This window comes from Chelonia mydas, chromosome 3 (assembly GCF_015237465.2).
Source record: "Chelonia mydas isolate rCheMyd1 chromosome 3, rCheMyd1.pri.v2, whole genome shotgun sequence".
NCBI classification, from domain to species: Eukaryota; Metazoa; Chordata; order Testudines; family Cheloniidae; genus Chelonia; species Chelonia mydas.
In genome coordinates, this window is record NC_057851.1 from 88,810,224 (window position 1) to 88,833,633 (window position 23,410).

At 40.3% G+C, this 23,410-nt stretch overlaps 1 protein-coding gene across 2 annotated transcripts in view; it reads right to left on the minus strand.

The window, feature by feature from the left end:
• Positions 1–23,410, minus strand: part of MAN1A1 (mannosidase alpha class 1A member 1) — a 211,299-nt gene that overhangs the window by 138,900 nt on the left and 48,989 nt on the right. For both annotated transcript variants that reach the window (XM_043542854.1, XM_007069687.4), the window contains exon 2: positions 21,751–21,847. In XM_043542854.1, the coding sequence (XP_043398789.1) occupies positions 21,751–21,847 (97 nt within the window). The remainder of the gene's footprint in view (positions 1–21,750; positions 21,848–23,410) is intronic.

The window sequence follows — 23,410 nt, forward strand, 5'->3', positions numbered from 1 at the left end:
GAGACAGAGCAGTCAATCAGAGCAACCAAGATCACGTGGTAAGCTGTGCCCAATTTAAACAATATGGATTTTAATACCACCAAATGCAAGGTTGTACATCTAGGAACAGGGAAAGGAGGTCTGATCTACACAGTGAGAAAATGTATATTGGAAAGCAATGACTCTGAAAAGGATTATGGGGTCATAGTGGACAAGCAACTCAAAATGAGTTCCGAGTTCAATACTGTAGCAAAATGGCCTAATGTGAACCTTGGACATCTAAACAGAGGAAGCAGCAAGGTGATTTTACCTCTGCGTATGGCATTGTTGTGATCGACAATGAAATACTACGTATAGTTTTGGTGACTACATTTTTAAAAGGGTGTTGAAAAAACTGGAGAATGTGCAGAAAAGAGCTATAAAAATTATTCAAGGGTTGGAGAAAATGCTTTACAGTGCCTGTTTAACTTATCAAAAAACGCTGAGAGGCGACTTTGATTACAGAGTACAAGTACCTTCACTGGGAGAAAATAACAGGTACTAAAGGGCCCTTGAATGTAGCAGAGAAGCATCACAGACTGGAAGCTGAAGCCAGACAAGTCAAACAGGAAATTGGGCACACATTTTTAACAGAGTAATTAACCATTAGAACAAATTACAAATAGCATTGGTAGAGTCTCCATGTCTTGTTATCAACTGGTGGCCTTTCTGGAAAATGTTTTAGCCAAACTCAAGTTATGATTTATTCGAATAACTTAGTTTAAATATAAGGGTCACTGCGTGAAGTGAAATGTAATGGACTGATATAGAGGAGATCAGATTAGATTATCTATAGTCTCTTCTGACCTTATACTCTAAGTCTATGATCTGTTGATTTTTAAATGGTAACCAATGTACTGTACGTGACTTGATTGGGGTGGGACAGCCTTTGCCTGGGAAATAAATAATACAAAGTGGAAACTGGAGAGAATTCATGAGGTGGATAAAAAAGGAAAGTTGGGGAAAAACGAAGTTGACGAAGAATTAAGGGATTTGGGCCTCTGTAGTCTGTAGCAGCTGCTGTCAAACTCTGGTGTGAAGATTTAACTTGATCACATGATCTTGTTGCCAACTGCGCAGTGGGTGGGTGGGGGAAATAACACCATAAATACTTTTCTATTACTACTTTTCCATTTAAAAACTGTTAGAGTTCACATTGAGAAGTTATAAAATTGTGAATGAAAGGCCAAAATCATTAATGAACCATATGTTTTCCAATGCAATGTGGTCTACACAGTTATGAATGCAAGAAGAGGTGATTTGTGAAAAAGACACCAAAAGGTTGTCCCCACTGTAACTTTGAGGATCTCTGGACTAGAGAAGAAGAGAGTTGTTAAGCTATATTATTGACTCAAAAATTGAAACAGAAGACAGCCATCAAGTTGCCAAAAAGAACACTAAATCCAATAACTAATAATGTCAGATAAAATTAACAAACTGAAAGAAAAAATAAGTTTACTGCTCCAGAACAACTTCCCAGATATCAAAGCTATTTAAGACAAACAGTCTAAAAAAAATGGGGAAGTAGACAGCAGTGTCTATCAGCCTGTCGTGCAAGACTTGCAGGCAGGTCACACATGTGGGTCTGCTGGCTCATTATCTCTCAGGCTGAAAAACAGAGTTTCAAAAAAATCCCTTAGGCACTAGAATGAAGAGGCAGTGAAGTAAAGTTCCCCTGTTCCCTTACTCTGCAGCATTTCTTCCTCCTCTACCAGTGCTGTACTCAGCTGGAATGGAAAGAAATTAGCTGCCTTGATCTCACAGCACAGTGCAAAACCAACGGGGGGGGGGGGGGGGGGGGGGGGGGGGGGGGGGCGCAAGGAGAGGACCATCAACACTTCCCAACACCATATCACCCACAACGCCTTGTATCCCATCTTGAAACATCCACTACCCAATCCAGCATGCAAAACTAGGCCCCAGTCTTGTAATCCTTTGTGTCCACAAAAGAATACAGGATGAGTTACATCAAGAAATCATGACTTTTCGTGCAGGGTTTCTGAGACAAAAAGGAGAAGTTTTAAAATGTCGGAAGTTTGGCATACACCACTAACAGATGGCCTTTCTAAAAGCAGTGCAATTGTCCTCTCTTGTGCTAAGGGAAAGGTTTTTATCACAATTAACTCACACAATTAACTCAAAAAATTAATCACAATTAAAAAAATAAATCAATCACAGTTTTAATCACACTGTTAAACAATAGAATACCAACTGAAATTTATTAAATATTTTGGGATTTTTTTTTTACATTTTCAAATATACGGATTTAAATTACAACTCGCAATAAAGTGCACACTTTATAGTACTTTTATTACAAATATTTGCTCTGTAAAAATGATAAACAAATTGTATTTTTCAATTCACCTCATACAAGTGCTGTAAAGCAATCTCTATCATGAAACCAACTTACAAGGATAGATTTTTTTGTGTTACATAAGTGTACTCTAAACCAAAACAATATAAAACTTTAGAGCCTACACGTCCACTCAGTCCTACTACTTATTCAGCCAATCACTTAGATAAACAAGTTTGTTTACATTTTCAGGAGATAATGTTGCCTGCTTCTTATTCACAATGTCACCTGAAAGTGAGAACAGGCGTTTGCATGGCACTTGTGTAGCTGGCATTGCAAGATATTTACATGCCAGATATGCTAAACAATCGTACGTCCCTTCATACTTTGGCCACCATTCCAGAGGACATGCTTCAGCCACCATTCCAGAGGACATGCTTCCACGCTGATGAAGCTCATTAAAAAAATAACGTGTTAATTAAATTTTGACTGAACTCCTTGGGGGAAAATAGTAGGTCTCCTGCTCTGTTTTACCCACATTCTGCCATATATTTCATATTATAGCAGGCTCGGATGATAACCCAGCATGTTTGTTTTAAGAACACAGCAGATTTGACAAAACGCAAAGAAGGTACCAATGTGAAATTTCTAAAGACAGGTACAGCATTCAACCCAAGGTTTCAGAATCTGAAGTGCCTTCCAAAATCTGAGAGGGATGGAGAATGCTTTAAGAAGTCTTAAAAGAGCAATATTCCGATGCGGAAACTACAGAACCCGAACCACCAAAAAAGAAAATCAACCTTCTGCTGGAGGCACCTGACTCAGATGATGAAAATGAACATGCGACGGTCCACACTGCTCTGGATTGTTATCAAGCAGAACCTTCATCAGCATGGACGCACGTCCTCTTGACTGGTGGCAGAAGCATGAAGGGACATGTGAATCTTTAGCGCATCTGGCATGTAAATATCTTGCAATGCGAGCTAAGAAAGTGCCATGGGAACGCCTGTTCTCACTTTCAGGTGACATTGTGAATAAGAAGCAGGCAGCATTATCTCCTGAAAATGTAAACAAACTTGTTTATCTAAGTGATTGGCTGAATAAGTAGTAGGACTGAGTGGATGTGCAGGCTCTAAAGTTTTACACTGTTTTACTTATGAATGCTGCTATTTTTTGTACATAATTCTATGTATGTAAGTTCAACTTTTATGATAAAGAGATTGCATTACAGTACTTGTATGAGGTGAACTGAAAAATACTATTTTTTTACAGCACAAATATTTGAAATAAAAATATAAAGTGAGCACTGTACACTTCGTATTCTGTGTTGTAATTGAAGTCAATATATTTGAAAATGTAGAAAACAAAAAATTTAAATAAATGGTATTCTATTATGCGATTAATTTTTTTAATCATGCAATTAATGGGGATTAATTTTTTTAATTGCTTGACAGCTATAATGGTTACTTAATACTTTGCATTTCTGTGATAAAGCCTTTGATAGTATTTGTTTGAGATGCACTAAGGAAATACGACTAATATTTTAAATCCTGTTTTACATTACTTCCATAACTAGAATGAAGCAACTAATGTTTTGCCATTTTCTCAGCTATCATTTCTACAGAAGTGGAAGAGGCTCAGCCAGGGCACAGAACACACTGTAGTAATTTAATAATCACAAGTATACATTTTATGAAACACTGCACTCAGACATGCTACTATAAGTTTTATGTATCTGTATCCGGGCCAGATCAAACATGGCTGCCTCAGTTTCTCATTTCATCTAGCTATCAACAGCTGGTACAACTTTTATTCGATACAAGAAAAAAAATATAAACCTGATTATGTATAATAAGAAGTTATCCTGGGCTAACAGACAGGAAGCAACCTCGCATTGATAACATATTAAAATGTTTACTAGCAGGAATCACCTGCAAGTTTTCTAAGTATACATACAGTACTACCAAGAACCCACTGAATTTGTTATCCTCACTATATGCAGAAACATACAAATGTCTGACTCAAAGCTAACATTTCTGTACATCTACAGCTGTTAAAGTGCTGAGGTAAAAGCTGACTCAGATTTTAAGAAGCTGACTTCCTAGATTTAAAGTTCACTAAAAGGTTTTTTTCCCCTAGATGGTACTCCAATATATTGTTAGAGATTAAAGTTGCCAAGGGTGATTAATTATTAAAAATGCACCAAAGCTAACTGAGACACTGCACCCCATAATGCTTTATGGGAATATGCTTATGAATGTATATATGACATAACTGGAATATGTTTTATGCTACATATGCCATGTAACATATCTCTGTAAAGGTTATGATCTACTGAATATATTCATCCTATTTGTATGCATGTCAATTTTGTACTCGAAGTTATGAATATTGGCTGTGTTCCTGCTTGATTTTAAGTAGCCTTAGTAAGGCATTTGGTCAGCTTCTTGAGAAAGGAATGTGCAAATTAAGTGACCAATCAAGAAACACTTAACGAACAATGGATCTTGGAAGATTCCAATCCACGTAAGTCTTCCTGGAGACATTCAATACAGCATGTGGGCAATGGCTGCTGCCTGTAAAAACTGAGTCATGCATGGACATGTGACTTGCCCATGTGACTCCAAAACTCCATCTTGGAGCTGGACTTTGCTTAGGGGAGAGCAGGGGGTCTCCACCCACAAGAGAAAGTCTATTTAAGCCCCTGGGAGAGCCCTCCATTTTGTCTTCAGCTAACTCAAGATATAGCCTCTTCACCCCAAAAGCGTACCTGAAAAAAACTGCAACAAAGAACAATAACTACGGGGTGGGACTGATTGCTGGACCAAGACTAGAAGGAGGCTAGTCTGTAAAAGAGGCTTATTGGAACATCTCTGACCATGAGATTTTATCTGTCTTCATCTTAATGTATTAGGCATAGGCTTGCGTGTTTTATTTTATTTTACTTAGTAATTCACTTTGTTCTGTCTGTTATCACTTGGAACCACTTACATCCTACTTTTTCAAAAAAAGAAAAGGAGTACTTGTGGCACCTTAGAGACTAACCAATTTATTTGAGCATAAGCTTTCGTGAGCTACAGCTCACTTCATTGGATGCATCTAAATTGGTTAGTCTCTAAGGTGCCACAAGTACTCCTTTTCTTTTTGCGAATACAGACTAACACGGCTGTTACTCTGAATCCTACTTTTCGGATTTAATAAAATCATTTTTTACTTATTAATTAACCCAGAGTATGTATTAATATCTGGGGGGAGTGAGGGGCAAACAGCTGTGCATCTTTATCAGTGTTATAGAGGGCGAACAATTTATGAGTTTACTCTGTATAAGCTTTATACAGGGTAAAATGGACTTATTTGGGGTTTCGACCCCATTGGGCATTGGGTATCTGAGTGTTAGAAACAGGAACACTTCTTAAACTGCTTTCAGTTAAGCCTGCAGTTTGTGGGACGTGGTTCAGATCTGGGTCTGCGTTTGTACGTGGCAAGTGTATCTGGCACAACCAGGCAGGGTTTTGGAGTCCCAAGCTGGCAGGGAAGGCAGGGGCAGAAGTAGTCTTGGTACATCAGTTGGCAGCCCCCAGGGGGTTTCTGTGATCAAACCCGTCACACCAACGTTTGCAAAACCCTAGTTAAAAAATGGCTAATCCCCTGCAGATTTCAACACTTCAGATTAGATTTTAATCCAGTCATTTGGTAATAGTGAAAAATGAACAGAACACTTTCACTCCAGTGAGTCTTCTTAACTGACTCTTCAGTTGACTGTGGTGTATAGGAATTGGGTAGTATACCTCTAGTTTGGGGTTCCTCTTCTCTTGAAAAAGGCATCTAAATCTAACAAAGCAGCAGTGTATTTATTTATTTAGGCCTCCTAGATAAATGTTTGTATATAGTTGTTTTATATGGTTAAGGGGAACTCAGCTGTGCCTATGCAGGTTTCCTCATATTCTTAATGTTGCATAAAGAGCAGACAAGGACTTTGGTGACTAGGCAGACTTCTGAAAATGTTACCCATGGCATTTAAGAGCATAAGATTTAGAGACCACTTAACAGATCAACAAAAATCCAGTAGTTTAACAAAGGTGACCATATAACAAAGTGGAGCAGAATTCTACTTAATATCTTTGCGGATGTGTCCTAAGATGGGGGTTATTTAATACAGCAATGTAAGCAAACTGATAACCCACCCCAATATAAATACAGTACACATACTGAATGCAGTCCAACAAAGAAACCAAAATCAAACAAAAAACAAAACTTACACCTTCCGGGGTTTTTACTTCATTGTTAACTTAAATAAACCTCAGGCTAAAGCGCTCTCCTTTGACTGGCTGTGCCTATGATTTTTTTCCTTGCATGTCTAGCTCCCTCTGCCTTGGGAAGGTTAGGGGTGGCGTGGGCAGACACTAACTTCTCTTCTTGAATTACAATTAATAGGATTCCTGTTGTGAGTCCACAGAGATAGTGCAGAACTCTAGCATTTTCACAGATCAAATCTGCTTAATTTACTAATAACTTGAGTTTTCTCCCCCATCGAGCTGCCTTCTCTGTACACCTCAAACGTGAAAGTCAAAGAAAGGATTCTTTCTGGCTTGTAAATCAGCATTAACATTTTACAATTTGAACTTAATTTTTAGGTTCTCCCATAGATGAACTGGCTCTGTAGTTCTCAGAGAAGTAAACTTTTAGCCAGTAAATTTACCAGTGAGAGTGAATACAAAGATGAAAATCAATAAAGTGCAGCTGCATTTGAGCGTCCAACACTGTAGGAGTTAAGTCTAGTCCAGAGGTGGGTAAACTCCGGCCCGGGGGACTGTCCTGCCCGGCCCCTTATCTTCTGGCCCACAAGGCTAGCCCCTGGCCCCTCCCCTGCTGTTCCCCCTCCCACCGCAGTCTCCGCTCACTGCTCTGCTGGGCAATGCTCTGGGCAGCGGAGCAGTGAGCTCTTGAGGCTGCCTGTCCTGGTGCAGCCATGCTGCCAGCCACCAGTGCTCCAGGCAGCACGGTAAGGAGGCAGGGAGCGGGGGGGTTGGATAGAGGGCAGGGGAGTTCAGGAGTGGTGGGCAGGGGGCAGGGGTGTGGATAGGGGTTGGGGAAGTCAGAGGGAAGGAAACAGTGTGGTTGAATGGGGGCAGGAGTCCGGGGGGGGAGGGGGTGCAGTCAGGAAGGAGAGGGGGGATTGGATGGGGCAGCAGGGGGCAGTCAGGGGCAGGGGTCTGGGGCAGTCAAGGAGACGGGGTGGTTGGATGGGGCAGGGGTACTGGGGGGGAAGTCAGGAAGGAGAGGGGAGAGTTGGATGGGGCAGTTAGGGGCGGTGGGTTCGAGGGCCGTCAGGGAACAGGGGGGTTGGATGGGGCAGGGCTGTCAGGGAGCGAGAAGCATGGGGGGGGGTCCAGGCCATGCCTGGCTGTTTGGGGAGGCACAGCCTCCCCTAACTGGTCCTCCATACAATTTCAGAAACCCGATGCGGCCCTCAGGCCAAAAAGTTTGCCTGCCCCTGGTCCAGTCCCTGCTCTCCTCCTTCCAAAATCAGTTACCTTAAAAGTGCACACATTTACCACCACTATGATTTTATCACATCCTTTCCTTCCCACTCCCACTCTCACTAATACTCCCACCTCTGAAATTACGTTTCATTAAATTTACTTGAAAACTGTGGCTGTGGCTTTCATTTTTGTATGAAAGATGGGGGCAAAAACTAATGAGTCTTCTTCATCCTCCCTCCCAACACTCCCACCCCTCAAATCTAGTATTCAATTGGTTTTGGAAACTCACTGAAATATCTCAGAAGGGTTTTTCAGGACTTACTGTCAGCTACAGAACTATTGTATTTGCACATTAATAGTATTAAACACACTGCAGAAGCAGCAAAGGCACAATCCTCTTGGGGAGCAAGGTGAGAAGGGACAAAAGGAAGACTAAAGGAGTTATACCAACGCCTCTAGCAGTAAATTCTCCTACTTAGACAAGCCCTAAAAGTTCTAACTTTTGTCTCTCCAACACCCAGAAGCAGAAAACTGTAGTGTTACACTGTCCCTATTTGGAGTCGGTGCCTTCCTCATGGCCAAGCAGTAGCCATGGAATGAACTTGCATGTTGCCATGGACAAGCATTGTTAATTATATGTACTATCGTAGCACCTAGAGGCACCAGTCCAGATTAGGGCTCCACTATGCTTTACCCTGGACAAACACGTACTGAGCAAGCCCCCTGCGCCAGGGAACCTATAGTCCATACAAGACAGCGTGGAAAGGGAAACAAAGGCAGAGAGGAGTAAAGTGACTTTCAAAAGTCACACTGACAGAAGGTCAGTGACAGCCAGGAATAGAACCCAGGTCTGATTCCCAGGCCAATGCCAAATTCACTAGATCATACTGCCTTCCATATGCAAAAGCTGCAACAAAGATATAATTCTGTCTTGCAGTAAAACCCCATAGGAAAATATTCTGAAATGATGATCCCTACAAACTTAAAACCAGACTGCATGGCTAACACAGATCACCTAGAGCTAGGGTTGCCGATTTTGGTTGGATGTATTCCTGAAAGTTTCATCACATGACAATCTTTAATTAAAAACTAATCTAATTCCTGGAGGGTTGGCAACCCTAAGAAGTCTGAAAACAGTGTTAATTTTAAAGAAGTTTCCCAGTAATGGCAGGTTAAAGATTACTGAGATACCAGGATGTTACATGCATATTGGTTATCTACCGATATATCAGTACTCCTTTTACTACACATATACATGCTAATGAGCAGATTCAGTATAGTTTCAGGAAAAGCGGTTGAGGAGAAGGGAAATTGTCTGGAGGAGAAAGAACAGCAGAACTTACAGAGCTCTTTCTACAATACCAAAGACCATTTAATTTCTCCCTACTATTCATAAAGCAGCTAAGATTTTCAGTTCTGACTTTCACCTCATATTTGACATTCTCTACATAATGTCAGTTAATCCCCATTTCAAATGGGTCAAGCTAATGCACTTTGAGGAAGAAGCATACTGTAGCATAGTGCTTTAATTAGTGAAGAACTGGTTTCCAACATGACTGGTTCATTTCCTGCAATAACTCTGACTGCTACAGGAGATAAGAAGTTTATTAGGTCAATGAGGGAATTAAGACAGAAATGGAAAGATGTGTATGTTTGAAATCATACTAAATAGCAGTCCTACCCTACAAGGTGACAGTGTCACTACTCCATACCAAAACTAAGTATTGAAGACTTTAAATAATTTTCTTTCTAAAACCAAAATGTACGTTTTTCGTTGTTTTTTTTTAAACCCACAGATTTCAAAATTGTTTGTTTTGCCCTGTTATTTTATTGCATTCAGTGGCAAAAATGGTAAGTGATATTCACAATTCCTCTCTCCCACTTTCAATTTTTTTTTAAACCACTAATTTCTCAAAAGCTGGAGATTTTGAGAAATCAGAATAGCAAGAAAAAAAGCCAGTCTCAAAAATGAAACAAAAATGCCCTGCATATAAGTCATGCTAGTGCATTTAGTGGCAAAAGTGGGGGAAACCCTGACATTTCTGCTTTTGCTGAAATATTAGAAGCTTTCAGAATCCTAAAGCTTTGCAAGAAAGTTTCTAGTTTGAAAGAAAAGAATTTTTTGATAAAACAACAGCCTCACAAAACTTATGGCTAGCTTTACCCCCACACTCTTACTACACCACAGCACTCCCAGACTTAGAACTGAGTTGCAGCATCAAGTCAGCACTGGAGGGATGGGATGTCCACATCAAACAAATATACTTGACTGTGGAAAGCTTTGGGGGGATGTTAAGAACCCCCAAGAACAAGCGAGAGACAGTTTACTACTCCCAAACTAATTTTCACCAAAACTCAGAAATCAGTATCGGAAATCCATTAGAAGATTTTTAACAATCTTCCCCCGCTCCCCTCCTCTTCCCACAGGCCTACAAACTTAGGCCACATCTACACAAACTCTTGCCAGTATAGGTATGTCCATTAGGATTTTTAAAACATTTTTATACCAGCAAAAACCCTAATGTAGATGCAGCTATACCAGCATAAAAGTGCTTTTGCCAGTATAGGCTATTTTGCTCAGGCAACCAATATCAACCGTAGCAGGAAAAATACCCTTGTCGGTATAAGCAGCTGTACAGATCTAATACTAGGCAGTCCCTTCTATCATATGCATACATAGGACTCTACAAAATTCATGGTCCATGGTCACAGGATTTTAAAAATAGTCAATTTCAGATATTTACATCTGAAAATTCATGCTGTGATAACAATAGGGGTCCCAACCTAAACAAGAGTTGTGGGAAGGTCTCAAGGCAATTGTGTGTGTGTGTGTGGGGGGGGGGGGGGGGGGATGTCACAGTTTTGCCACCCTTACTTCTGCACTGCTGCTGACAGAGGTGCTGCCCTCACAGCTGGGCAGCCAAAGAGCAGCAGACAGCACAGAGATGAGGGTCGCATGTTATGGGAGGGGTCCTCACTTTTTTAGTGAGTGGGGCAGGGATGACCTTCGGGTTGGGTGACTGCCCAGAGCCCCATAGTCAGGTAGGTTCTGTGATACCCCCCGCACACACACAGTGAGCCCAAAGGCTCCGTTAGCCCTACCCCCACTTCCAAGTGCTGGGCCTGGAGCTGGGGAGAGGCAGGGCCGGGGGCAAGAGCACCGGAAACTGTAAAAATGGAGGGGCTACTGGTGCTGGGAGGCTATGCTCCCCTCTTTTTAACATGGCATAGTTTGGGAGGGCAGGAGGCAGCATTGCCCCTCCCCCGCAAACAGCAAACCTCAGGAAGGTGTAGAGCAAAGCCAGCAGGGGCTGCGCCTTGCTGCAGGGGAGCTGTGATCAGCTCCCCTCTGCAAAGCACAGCCCCTGACTGTGCCACTCCGCGCCCAGCCACCTATGCCATGTTAAAAAGGGGGGGAGGGGGAATGGCCCTCTGGTGTCCCCAGTTCCAGCACCAGTGGCTGGGGGAGCCCCAGCTATGGGCTCCTACGGTGCACCAGGGTCCAGCTGCTAGTGTCAGCTGGGCTGGGGAGGGACGGGACTTCCTCTTCTCCTGCAAGGTAAACATCATAAGTACTACATAATACACACATCTGAACTGTTGAATTCCCAGAGCTGAGAACTCTACAGAGGTCACCACTAAATTCTTTTACAATTGCAAGTAAATATTACTACAATGGAATTCTTTGTAATTAGTGTAACACTGAGGAAATGCAATGGATCCACAACATTAGTTACTCGCAAAAACAAAATTGTAAGTAAAGGAGGAAATCAACATTTTCATGTATAAAAAGTCTTGAGTCACACAGCACAAAGTTCAGCATCATTTTGATCCACAAATATTTTGAGTTATTTAATATTTAGCCTTTTTCCTATAATTTAGTTTAACTGCTTTTTTCATAGATGTGTTTTCAAAATAACTAAGCAAAGATTAAGAATACTTCTAACACTCCATCTCTGACTAGGTCTTTGTACTTCAAGACACTAAATAGCCTGAACCAAGTATATTTAAAAGATCACTTAAAGCTCGAGGATGAGAGCCATGGTTGGCAACCTTGCTCCTCAGTCACAGTGGAACCATAAGAATAAAGCTCATCTGTGCCGGAGACAGAACCATCTCCGGGGGCTGTCTGAGCCTATGGAATGAGCTCCCACAGGAAACCTTACCCCTTCCGTTCCAAGAGCAAGTCAGCAAAGCACTTCTTTGCCCCTGCCTTCTTTAACACACACACACAGCTGCATGTACATTCAAAATATTAAAAACGATTTCTACCAAAACTACATATTCTACTGCATACACAAGCCTTGCCCTCAGGAAAAGATGAGTTACAACTAATCACACGTGACAGATATCAGTCATATTGCTTAACGTGCTGATGAAAGGTTTTTAAATACTAGGCTGATAAGGGTGGTATAAGAATACATATAAAACAGAACTGCTTAAAGGAGCAGATGAGCTATAAATAATAGCCATTACATTTTAATTGGGCAGTAACAGCTACTGAGCTGTTTTTTGGCAAAACACTACAGAGCAGACACTGGCTTACTGGACTGCAACAAAAACAAATTAGGGGAGAGGCACTACTAGTCAGTCATTTAAGTGACAAAATTTATAAAATTATCACAAAATTCCCCATTTTCTGAATGTCTAAATTTCAGATGGAAATGACCTCATAAATCAATAGGTTAAGATTTAAAAAATTAAGTCTTAAAACCTTGTTGTGGTAGTCCTAAGTCTTCCTTCTTATACCAATTTTGTCAACTTCTTTTCTGTGTGTGTGTATATGATAAAACTACCTAAAACACCGAATCTGGTTAAAGTCATAAGTGATTGTACCCTACTATCCTATGAGCATGGTTATGATTTTGTCAAAGAAATCACAGAAATCCTGAATTTGAATGAAGTCTGAAATCTTGGAAATGGCTGTTAAAATTTTTTTTAAAAAAAAACTACATTTCATTAGGTCCCCCCAAACCAAATTGCACTGGGACTTGGATCGCAGCACCACTCAGGTTGGGCCCGTCCTCTGTTCCACAAATGGAGGCAGGGGCAGATGGGCCCAACCTGAGTGCTGCTACAATCCCGTGTGCTAGGTTGCAATACCTGGATAGGGAAGACAGGCACAGCCCTGAGGGACAGGAACTGCCGCCCCAGGTTGAACTTGCACTCCAAACCATGCTACTCCCAGGCTTCATCCTTCAGCACTTGTGTATGTTGATGTAGCAAAAGCTACATTTCTCTCTCTCTCTCCCTCACACACACACACACCCGCCCTCTGCCATGAAACTTACCAAAAATTTGTGGGCCAAAAATCATAGCCTTACCGCTGAGAAATATGGTTTATATAATCATTCTGGTCCCAGGTACACTTACTCTGGTCATCCTATCCCATCATCCTGCTTGCCATAACTGCCATCTTACTTTATATTTTGGTGGACAAAAGCTTAACCTGGAATGGTGGTGTGAAGTACAGAGGAGAGTATCCATATGTCACGTAAAGGGCCTCACTAACATCCACATTCAACTTCACTTGTTAAAAGTATCTTTTATTTTCCCTCTCAAAAGACTCCAGGATATGAACAAATGGTGATTTGCAGGTGGCTTGACGTTCCAAACAAGGACTGCCATACTCCCAAGTCCAGTTTTATACATCCAAAATTAAGTTTTGAAGGTGGAATGTCACTTGCATAAGTCTTTTCTGTGTCCTCTCTGTTAATCTGGATGGATTGGTATATTGTCTGTTTGACATTAGCACCACTGAATTATAGCTCTGGAAGTTGGCTTTCTACAATAAGGGCCTGAAGTCCAATCTGTTCCACAGCAGACACTCACTTTTCATGTTAAATAAAATAGAACTTAATTGAACCAATCAACTTGGAGAGGAGTAAGGTTCAGAATTAACCAGCTGGTTAATAAATTATACTTAGGCTTTATCTTATCACCACGAATGCAATTATGGTTTAGAAATCTTGTGACACAAGATACCAAAAGCCAGAAAGAATAAGGTTTAGTACTCAAAGTAAAGACTCCTTACTGCAAACTGAGGGTACTAATGATGACAGTCTGAATTTAAGATGGACTTGCTTGGTTGTTGAAGAATGGCTGTAAGATCCTTGGGTTCACTAGCAGAGATACATTCTTAAAAAACAACCCTCCAAGGGTTACATTCCTGACCAATTCCATTTCGAATTTCTTTGCAGCAATCAACTGGTTGAAACAGTTGAAGTCTAACTCTTTGATCTTTCTTTCCCCCCTCAGAACAACAAGAGGATAAGCACAGATTTTTTTATGACTACTATTATATGTAGTATGTGAGTAAAAGGAGGAGAAAAAGCTTGTATGCTTCTGAAGACAATAAATGCAAAATAATCTATAAAGCTTTTTACTATTTTATGGTCCAAAATATTGTCAGGGAGGCAAAGAGCTGGGGGTGGGGGAGGGGCATTTATTGAAGTCTAATCTGAAGTTATATATACACCTACCTGTCTGAGGTCACTGTTAGAAACAGTTTCATGATTTCTCCCTACTAGAGACCCCAAAGATTTCAAGAGAAACAGATGGAAGATTCTAGTAGATTTGGTGCTTTCTGGTATTATAAGGAGCAATTAGACCAAATGAGAGCCAGTGTTTTACTCTACTTCCCTTGATTCTGGGCAATGGTGGATGTAGTTGAGGTATCTAAAGGAATGACTTTCTTCACAAGTAGTGCAAAGATATACTTCGGTAAGAAATTTAGCACTGCAATGAGACAGGAAGCTTTGGTGCGCCAAAGCATCTTCTGGGCCTGATTTAGGACACTTTCAAGCAACAGAATCAAAGACTTGTGGCTGATTTCAGTTAGAGGCCATACCTTTCTATAATATTATAGTCTTTAGTTATGCATAATATAGTATATGAAATTAGCAGCCAGTTTACAATACATAAGGCCCAAATCCTACACACAGCTTTAAAAGGGGCACCATTTGGTAATTTTTTTTTTTTTCCTCTTCCCCACCCATACCTGAAGGATTTTAAAAACAAAGTAGATAGCTACTATTGAAATGAGCGGTGGATATTTTCAGAGGACCTTCTAACGCTTCCTTCTACCAAGTAACTTCATAGGCTCATGTTGGTTTATTTTCTTGATGGACAAGACCAATACCAAGTAGATGGCCTCCAGAAGGAACCACATGACAATGTGGTAACACATTATCTGCTCCATGATTTCTTCAGTGCTTTCATGGGTCTCTGAAATTTTTCCCAGTGTTAGAGACCCACGCACTATTTTTGGTACCAGGCTCATTTTCTCATCTTGTTTATCACAGGCTACATTGACTAAAACGGCTACATTTCACACAGATTCATTGGTCTCCAGAGCTTTAATTTTTATGGTGGCCATTTTAAGTGGGATATGTTCAGTTTTTTTTCTTGTTTATTAGTCTCACGAGTAGTTTGCACCAACCACTCAGATCTAAATCTTGCATTATTATATCCACAAGCATAATTAGCAAAGTGATCTGTCCATCATTGTCAAACTTCAACAACAATATAGCTGTTATTCTTCCTTGACACATAAAAGTAAAGGTTAAGTATAACACCTCACTTGTTCCACAGTGAAGAATGTCTAGCATGACCTTTGCTAATGCTATAACCACAGAGCTCAGGATAAGAAAAATTTCAAAGTACAGTACATCTTTAATAATTTTCCTGCATGTCTATCTGATGTCATGAAGGATTACAACCCCTACTTAGACATCTTGTTCTTATGATTTTATGGCTATTTCTTATTAAACTACTGGTCTCCGGTTTTCAGATGACAGATTATACTATCTGAGCACTGGAACAACTTATACTGGATGCAAAATGACAACAGTGGGTAAATTGCATTATAGCCCCATCAGAATTTACTGAAAAGGGATCCATCCTGAATCAATTAGTAAAGGTGAAATTTCACTTCTGTTTTATGTACATCAGAAAAACAGGGATTTAAAATTAGACCCAGGTAACATTTTAAACTATTTTGTTTAACTATTTTAGTCAAATCAAATATTAAACCTTTCAAACAGCAATTAACTGAAATGAAAAAAAAAAAACAGCGTTCTCATAAATTTATCAGAAGGGTAGCCATGTTAGTCTGTGTCCACAAAAACAATGAGGAGTCTGGTGGCACCTTAAAGACGAACAGATTTATTTGGGCATAAGCTTTTGTGGGTAGAACACCCACTTCTTCAGATCTGAAGGTTTTTTACCCACAAGGCTTACGCCCAAATAAATCTGTTAGTCTTTAAGGTGCCACTGTTCTCATAAATTTAGAGACTACAATAACGTTTCCCACACTTTCGAAAGCAGCAGATCTCCCTTCAGGAAAAGGGAACAAATCATGCCCCTCTGGAAACCTTAGCATTTCTAGGCCTATCCAAAAAATAATCGTCTTCATAATGACACATCCTCTTTTCTTACATAAGCAGTGAAATAGTTAACTGTTGACATTTAAATTATTATTTGACATCTGAATTAGCACCCACTGAAATGAGTAAGTTCATACTTCAGCTACTGTTCCTGGCTCCTTGCAAACTCAGTATATGCCTTCACAGCAGAGTTAACCTATGTGGTCAGTACCCAGCTGTGAGCACCCTGCTTAGTCTAGACTGGACATGAGCAACCCTACAGCTAAGTCATATCTGTGTTACTGTGTCCTCACTGGTTCTTCATTCACCTACATGCGTCTCTGGGGGCATATTCCACGGTTCTTTGTGCTGAGACACTAGGATTCTTTCACAGTTAGTATTGTCAATTGCAGAAGAATTTGTCTGTTCTTCAGGAATAGCAATGGAAGACTATCAGCACCTGAGTGATTTTTGTCTGTGTCCTCACTGGAAAGTGGGTGGATTCCAGTTTAGGCTTAAATGCACCTCCAAACCCAGATAGAGGTTTTAGTATGTGGATGGGGTTGAGCTAAAAACCTAAGAGTCTGGGTTGACTCTGCAATGAAGACATACCCTCAGATACTGTTGCACTGCTGACACTTGGATAGTTTCAAATTTCTCTTTTCACTCACATATGTTGGCAAGTGGCATGTGTGCGCATTTCGTGCAAGCAGTCATGGCCCTCAAAGACCATGTAGGAGCTCTTGAGGCCAGAGTGGCTGAACTGGAGGAGCTAAGGAAGAAAGACTTTCTGGGACAAAGTGGAGAAGTCCGACCCCTACTCTGACAGCCTCTGTGCTGATGAGGAGGAAAAAATTCTAATTGGAGAACATCAAAGTGGAGTGGAAGGAAATGATCCCATAGTTGAGACTCTCCTTCCAGATGATGTCATAGTATCCTCTCACACTGAGGACACCTCTCTGGATGAGGGGACCCCAGTTATTAGGAAGATAGGTAATAGTAATGGGAGATCATAGGAAGTATAAATAACTGTTTGTAATCACCTGGAGACCCTCATGGAGGTAAATTGCCTGCTAGGTGCAAAGGTTGCTGATCTCTTGAGACATGGAGTCCAAATTTAGGTTGCTAGGTAAGAGATTAAACCCTAGGACCTCCAGGGTAGTATTCTCCAAAATGCTTCCAGTTCCATGCATGTGTCCAATTAGACAGACAGAACTGCAGGATCTCAACATGCAGATGAAACTATGACATAGTGAGGAAGTTTTTAGGATTATTAGGAATTGAGGAATATTTTTGGGAAAGGAGGAGCCTATACAGGAAGGATGGGCTCCACCTAAACCAAAACAGAACCAGATAGCTGACATGTAAAATTAAGAAGGCTGTAGAGGAGTTTTTTTAAACTAAGAGGGATGGGAGAAGCTGACAAGTGCAGAGGAGCACACATTTTGGGACAGAGACATCCCTTGGGGAGGATCTTTTAATGGGGATTCTCTATATCCTATTAAAAAGGATAGGATAGAAACTGATAAAGCTGAAGTAGCTGAAGAGAAACAGTCAAATAAAAAAAAAAGATTACATCACATGAAGGCAGACCACTATATATTGATACATTTTATAACTGCTTATATACAAATGCTAGAAGTCTAAATACTAAGATGGGTGAACTTGAGTGCCTGGTATTAAACGAGGATACTGATATAGTAGGCATCACAGAAACCTGATGGTATGATGATATTGGGACAAAATATATGTGAATGACAGAGTAGGTTGTTCTGGTGGGGGAGTGGCACTATAAATGAAAGCATGCATATAGAGTCAAATTCAGTAAAAATCTTAAATAAATCAAACTGTACCATGGAATTTCTATGGATAGAAATTCCATGCTTGAGTATAATAGGAATATACTACCAACCACCTGACTAGGTGGATGAAAGTTATTATGAAATGCTCAGGGAGATGAGAAGCTATAAAAATAGAAAACTCAATAATAGTGAGGGATTTCAACTGTCCCCGTATTGACTAGGTACATGTCAGCTCAGGATGGGATGCACAAATAAAATTTCTAGACACTATTAATGACTGCTTCTGGAGCAGCTAGTTCTGGAACTCACAAGGAGAGAGGCATTTTTTGATTTAGTCCTAAGTGGCACACAAGAGGTGAATATAGCTGAACCACTCAGTAATAACAATAGCGTAATTAAATTTAACATCCTTGTAGGGGGAAAATATACCAAAGCAGCTCCCACAGTAGCATTTAACTTCAAAAAGGGTAACCACACAAATATGAGGACACTAGTTAAAAACAGAAATTAAAAGGAACAGTGACAAGAGTGAAATGCCACCCAACTGCATGGAAACTATTACAAAACACCATAATTGAGGCTCAAATTACGTGTATACCCAAAATTAAACAACACAGTAAGAGGACCAAAAAAATGCAATGGCTAAACAAAGTAAAAAGAGGAAGTTAGAGACAAAAAGACAATTTAAATATTGGAAGTCAAATCCTACTGAAGAAAATAGAAAGCAGCATAAACTCTGGCAAGTCAAGTATAATTATAAAGGCCAATAAAGAATTTGAAGAGCAACTAGCGAAAGACAAAAACTAAACAGCAAAAAATACCTGAAGTATATCAGAAGCAGGAAGCCTGTCAAACACTCAGTGAGGCCACTGGATGATGGAGGTGCCAAAGGAGCAGTCTAGAAAGACAAGGCCACTGCAGAGAAGCTAAATGAAGCCTTTGATCAATCTTCACTACAGGAGGATGGGAGGGAGATTCCCACACCTGAGCCATTTTTAGGTGACAAATCTGAGTAACTGTCCCAGATTAAGGCATCAATAGACGAAGTTTTGGAACAAACTGATAACCTGAAAAGTAGTAAGTCACCAGGACCAGATGGTATTCATGCAAAAGTCCTGATGGAACCAAAGTATGAAATTGTAGAACTACTAGCTGTGGTATATCACCGATCACTTAAGTCAGCCTCTGTACCAGGTAACAGGAAGATACATAATGTAACACCAATTTTTTTAAAAGGCTCCAGATGCCATCTGGCAATTACAGGCCAGTAAGCTTAACTTTCAGGCAAACTGGTTAAAGCTATAGTAAAGAAGAAAATCATCACACAAACAGATTAACATTATTTGTTGGCGAAGAGTCAACATGACTTTTGTGAAGGGAAATCATGCCTCACCAATCTATTAGAATTCTTTGAGAGGGTCAAACAAACGTGGACAAAGGTGATCCAGTGCAGATAGTGTCAAAGGTTTTCTGAAAGTCCGAGTATAAGGTCCTTCACCAAAGGCTCTTAAGCAAAATAAGCAGTCATGGAATAAGAGGGAAGGTCCTCGCGTGGATCGGTAATTGGTTAAAAGACAGGAAAAAGGGTAGGAATAAATGGTCAGTTTTCAGAAGGGAGAGAAGTAAATAGTGGTGTCCCCCAGGGGTCTCTACTGGGACCTGTGCTATTAGACATATTCATAAATGATCTGGAAAAGGGGATACACAGTGAGATGGCAAAATTTGCAGACACAAAATTACTCAAGATAGTAAAGTCCAAAGCAGGCTATGAACAGTTGCAAAGAGTTCTCACAGTAGTGGGTGACTGGATGACCCCAAAATAGCAGATGAAATTCAATGTTGATAAATGCAAAGTAATGCACATTGGAAAACAATCTCAGCTATACCCACAAAATGATGGGGTCTAAATTAGCTGTTACCACTCAAGAAAGATCTTGGCGTCATTGTAGACAGTTTTCTGAAAAAATCTCCCCAAATGTGCAGTGGCAGCCAAAAAAGCTAACAGAATGTTAGGAACCATTAAGAAAGGGATTGAGAAGACAGAAAATATAATGCCACTATATAAATCCATGGTATGCCCACACCTTGAATACCACATACAGTTCTGGTTTCCCCATTTCAAAAAACAGATATTAGAAATGGAAAAGGTACAGAGCAGGGCAACAAAAATTATTAGGGGTATGGAACAGCTTCCAGATGAGGAGAGATTCAAAAACTGGGACAGTGGTCTCTTTTCCAAGGTGAACAAAGGGAAGATATGATAGGTGTCTATAAAACCATAAATGGGGTGTAGAAAGTGAATAGGGAAGTGTTATTTACCTCTTCACATAACAGAAGGAAGTACGTGTTCACACAACGCGCAGTCAACCTGTGGAACTCGTTGCCATGGGGTGTTGTGAAGGCCAGAAGTATAACAGAGTTCAAAGAAGAATTAGATAAATTCACGGAGGAGAAGTGGCTATTTACCAAGCTATCAATGGCTATTTACCAAGATCATCAGAGATGCAACCCCATGCTCTGGGTGTCCCTAAATTTCTTACTCCCAGATGCTGGGACTGGACACCAGGAGATGGATCACTCAATTGCCCTGGCCACTGTCAGAAAAAAGGGTACTGGGCTAGCCGGACCATTGGTCTGACCCATTATGGCCATTCTTATGTTCTCACCCCCCTTTCCCCCCCGCCCATTCCTCCCCTCTCACACACACACTCATGATCTTTGAATCCTGAGGGGAGTAAAACCTGAACTTCTGGAAATGTTGCACTAGAATACTTAATTCTTGAGGATTTGCTAAATGCTGCACTTAGGCTGTTTTAGGAGGGTCATCCAAAGATAATACAATTTTTCATTTCTTCTCCCATTTCAAGCAAAATATGAATGTCCTATTTTTACATACCATACACATGCACATAGCTTTACATATTTTTGTATCTTTCTAATAAATCAAAGCTATGCATCATCTTGCGGGCATCAGGAAATTAGTTCACTTTTACTATTTCTAGAATAATGAAGACTAACAATAGTTTCTATATTCTAATAAGCAATTTTCAGGTTTTTTCCTGTTGTATGAGGTTTAAGCCAACATTAATCTGTGCATAAGGAAGCAGTGTTCTCCACTCAACCTCCCCTTTAGCTGCTGCTCTTCTATTCAGTTCTGCACCATTTCTAAATTTAAAAGATATTTCTAAAATGCATTACGTTAGTCTTCTGTCCACATTCTTCTTCCAATACAGCTGTAACTTTTTCAGGCTAATTTCGGGCTGAAGAAATGTTTAACACTAATTTATAGCTATATCTCTTGCAACATTTATGGGTACAACTATAGGCTATCTCACAAAAGAGAAAACCAGTTAAAGATTTTCTCCATTTCAAGTCAATTAACAGGTCACTCACTCCTCGCCAGAAGATACTTGTGAAAGTTCCACTTTTGCACTTCCATGGAAGTGGTAGCTACGTCCCTGGTATAGCATTTAATTTTTATTTTATGTTTTTACCGTGTGAAGTGACAAAGTGATCTGAATCAGAGTAGTGTAATACAGTGCAATTACCTACATATGGTATAGCGCCGATATGCTTCATTATCTTCATTCAGAGGAGCAAGATGACATAACTTGTGACAAGGCAATGCAGCTGTCACCTGAGTCTGTTAACTTCTATACACAACATGCTATGCAAAAAACATCAGTATCACAACAGCTGGGAAGAGCACGTGTGTCACCACTGTAATCTCCTCAACTGATTTACTGTCCTAACATACGTCACTAAGTACAAAAGCACAAACTACTCACCAAATAAATTGCTTGAATGTCCTTGCTTAGATATGGGTTTCAGTTCATTTAATCCCCAAGCATAACGCTTATAATTATCCCAGGAATGTTTCATCATCTGGAGGGAAATGAAAGCAGGATTATAATGTTGATTTAACAAGAAAACATAACAGTAAACACTGAGAATATACTGTATTTTCAAGAAGTGTTTAATTGAATGCTTAAATAAATTCAGGTTGCATGTATTAGAAGTGTAAGATATTTCATCAAACAACAATTTAACAGCACTGTGTTACTGATGCGATACTATGGTTATACTAGAGGTTCCATTTCAGTTAAATCCTCAAATTTATAATAGAGACCAATTAATTCTCATCAAGATGAAATTTGATATATACACAGTATATTAATTCAGATAAGAATTTTCATTGGGTAAATGGCTGGAACCAAGACAAGTAAATATTACTTTGAATAATGACAGGTTTCAGAGTAACAGCCGTGTTAGTCTGTATGCTCAAATAAACTGGTTAGTCTCTAAGGTGCCACAAGTACTCCTTTTCTTATTACTTTGAAGACAGTCTGACATGCATTCTCCTGGAGCAGGAGAGAGCAATTTTTAAGAGATCAAAATTTGGCAAAGATTTAGAGTAGTTTTCAATATCTGGCAAAGAGATTGAGGCTTGGATACAAACCAGCTGGTTCAAGATCCGTACAAGTAACATCAGCTGAAGAGGGCTAGGCAAAATATGTGGGGGGAAAATTGATATCGCTACCATAGCTGCTCGCTGCTTCATTTGAGAAGATATGTTGATATTTTAAAATTACTATAATTTGCAACAGTGAATGGAGAGAGGCAGTGTCATACGAAACACTTTGCTGCTTCTGGATGTCATTTAGCGACAGTAGCCAATGCTTTCTTTCTATGATTGAACATTCACATTAATGCAAATATATACCCTACCAATAGGTATGTTGGTCTTTGAAAGTACTAAGCTCATTTTGAGGAATTCCATTACCTCGGGGAAGATTACTAAGGCCTGATTTACACCAGCAAATTAGAGCCATTTAACTACACTAGTCCGGGGTGCAAAAATAAATAAATAAATAAAATAAAAATCCATGTCTGAGTGGTGTACTTAAACCAGCCTCAGTCCAGGTATAGACAGCATTAGAGCGACAGAAGAATTTTTCTGTCGACCTAGCTATTGCCTCTTGGAGAAGGGGATGACCTACACCGACAGGATAAGTCCTCCTGTCAGCATAGGTAGCATCTACACTGGTTCAGCTGTAGCATTTTAAGTGTACACAACCTCTAAAACACATGATGTCACCTGAACAGAATATTTCTTCAAGTGTGTTGTTTTCTCAGAGCCACAGAACCTATATATATGAACGCTAAATCACACCTAGCCAGACCATGATGCTTCTCTGGAATGGACTGAAGCTGAGGTTTGTAAAACGTGGGATGTGCCCCCCAGATGGAGAGCACATGACAAGGCTGTCGAACAGACACTAGTACCTGATGGGGCCACACTGAAGGACTGGTGTCAGGAGCGGGTTTTGTCTGGCAGAAGCGAATGGGGCTATGAGAGCGCGTCTCAACTGCTGGAACAAGGCTCCTTGCCAGTCTTGCTACCTCACTGATGCAGCAGCCACCAACCAGCAGTTGACCTTCTCTGCT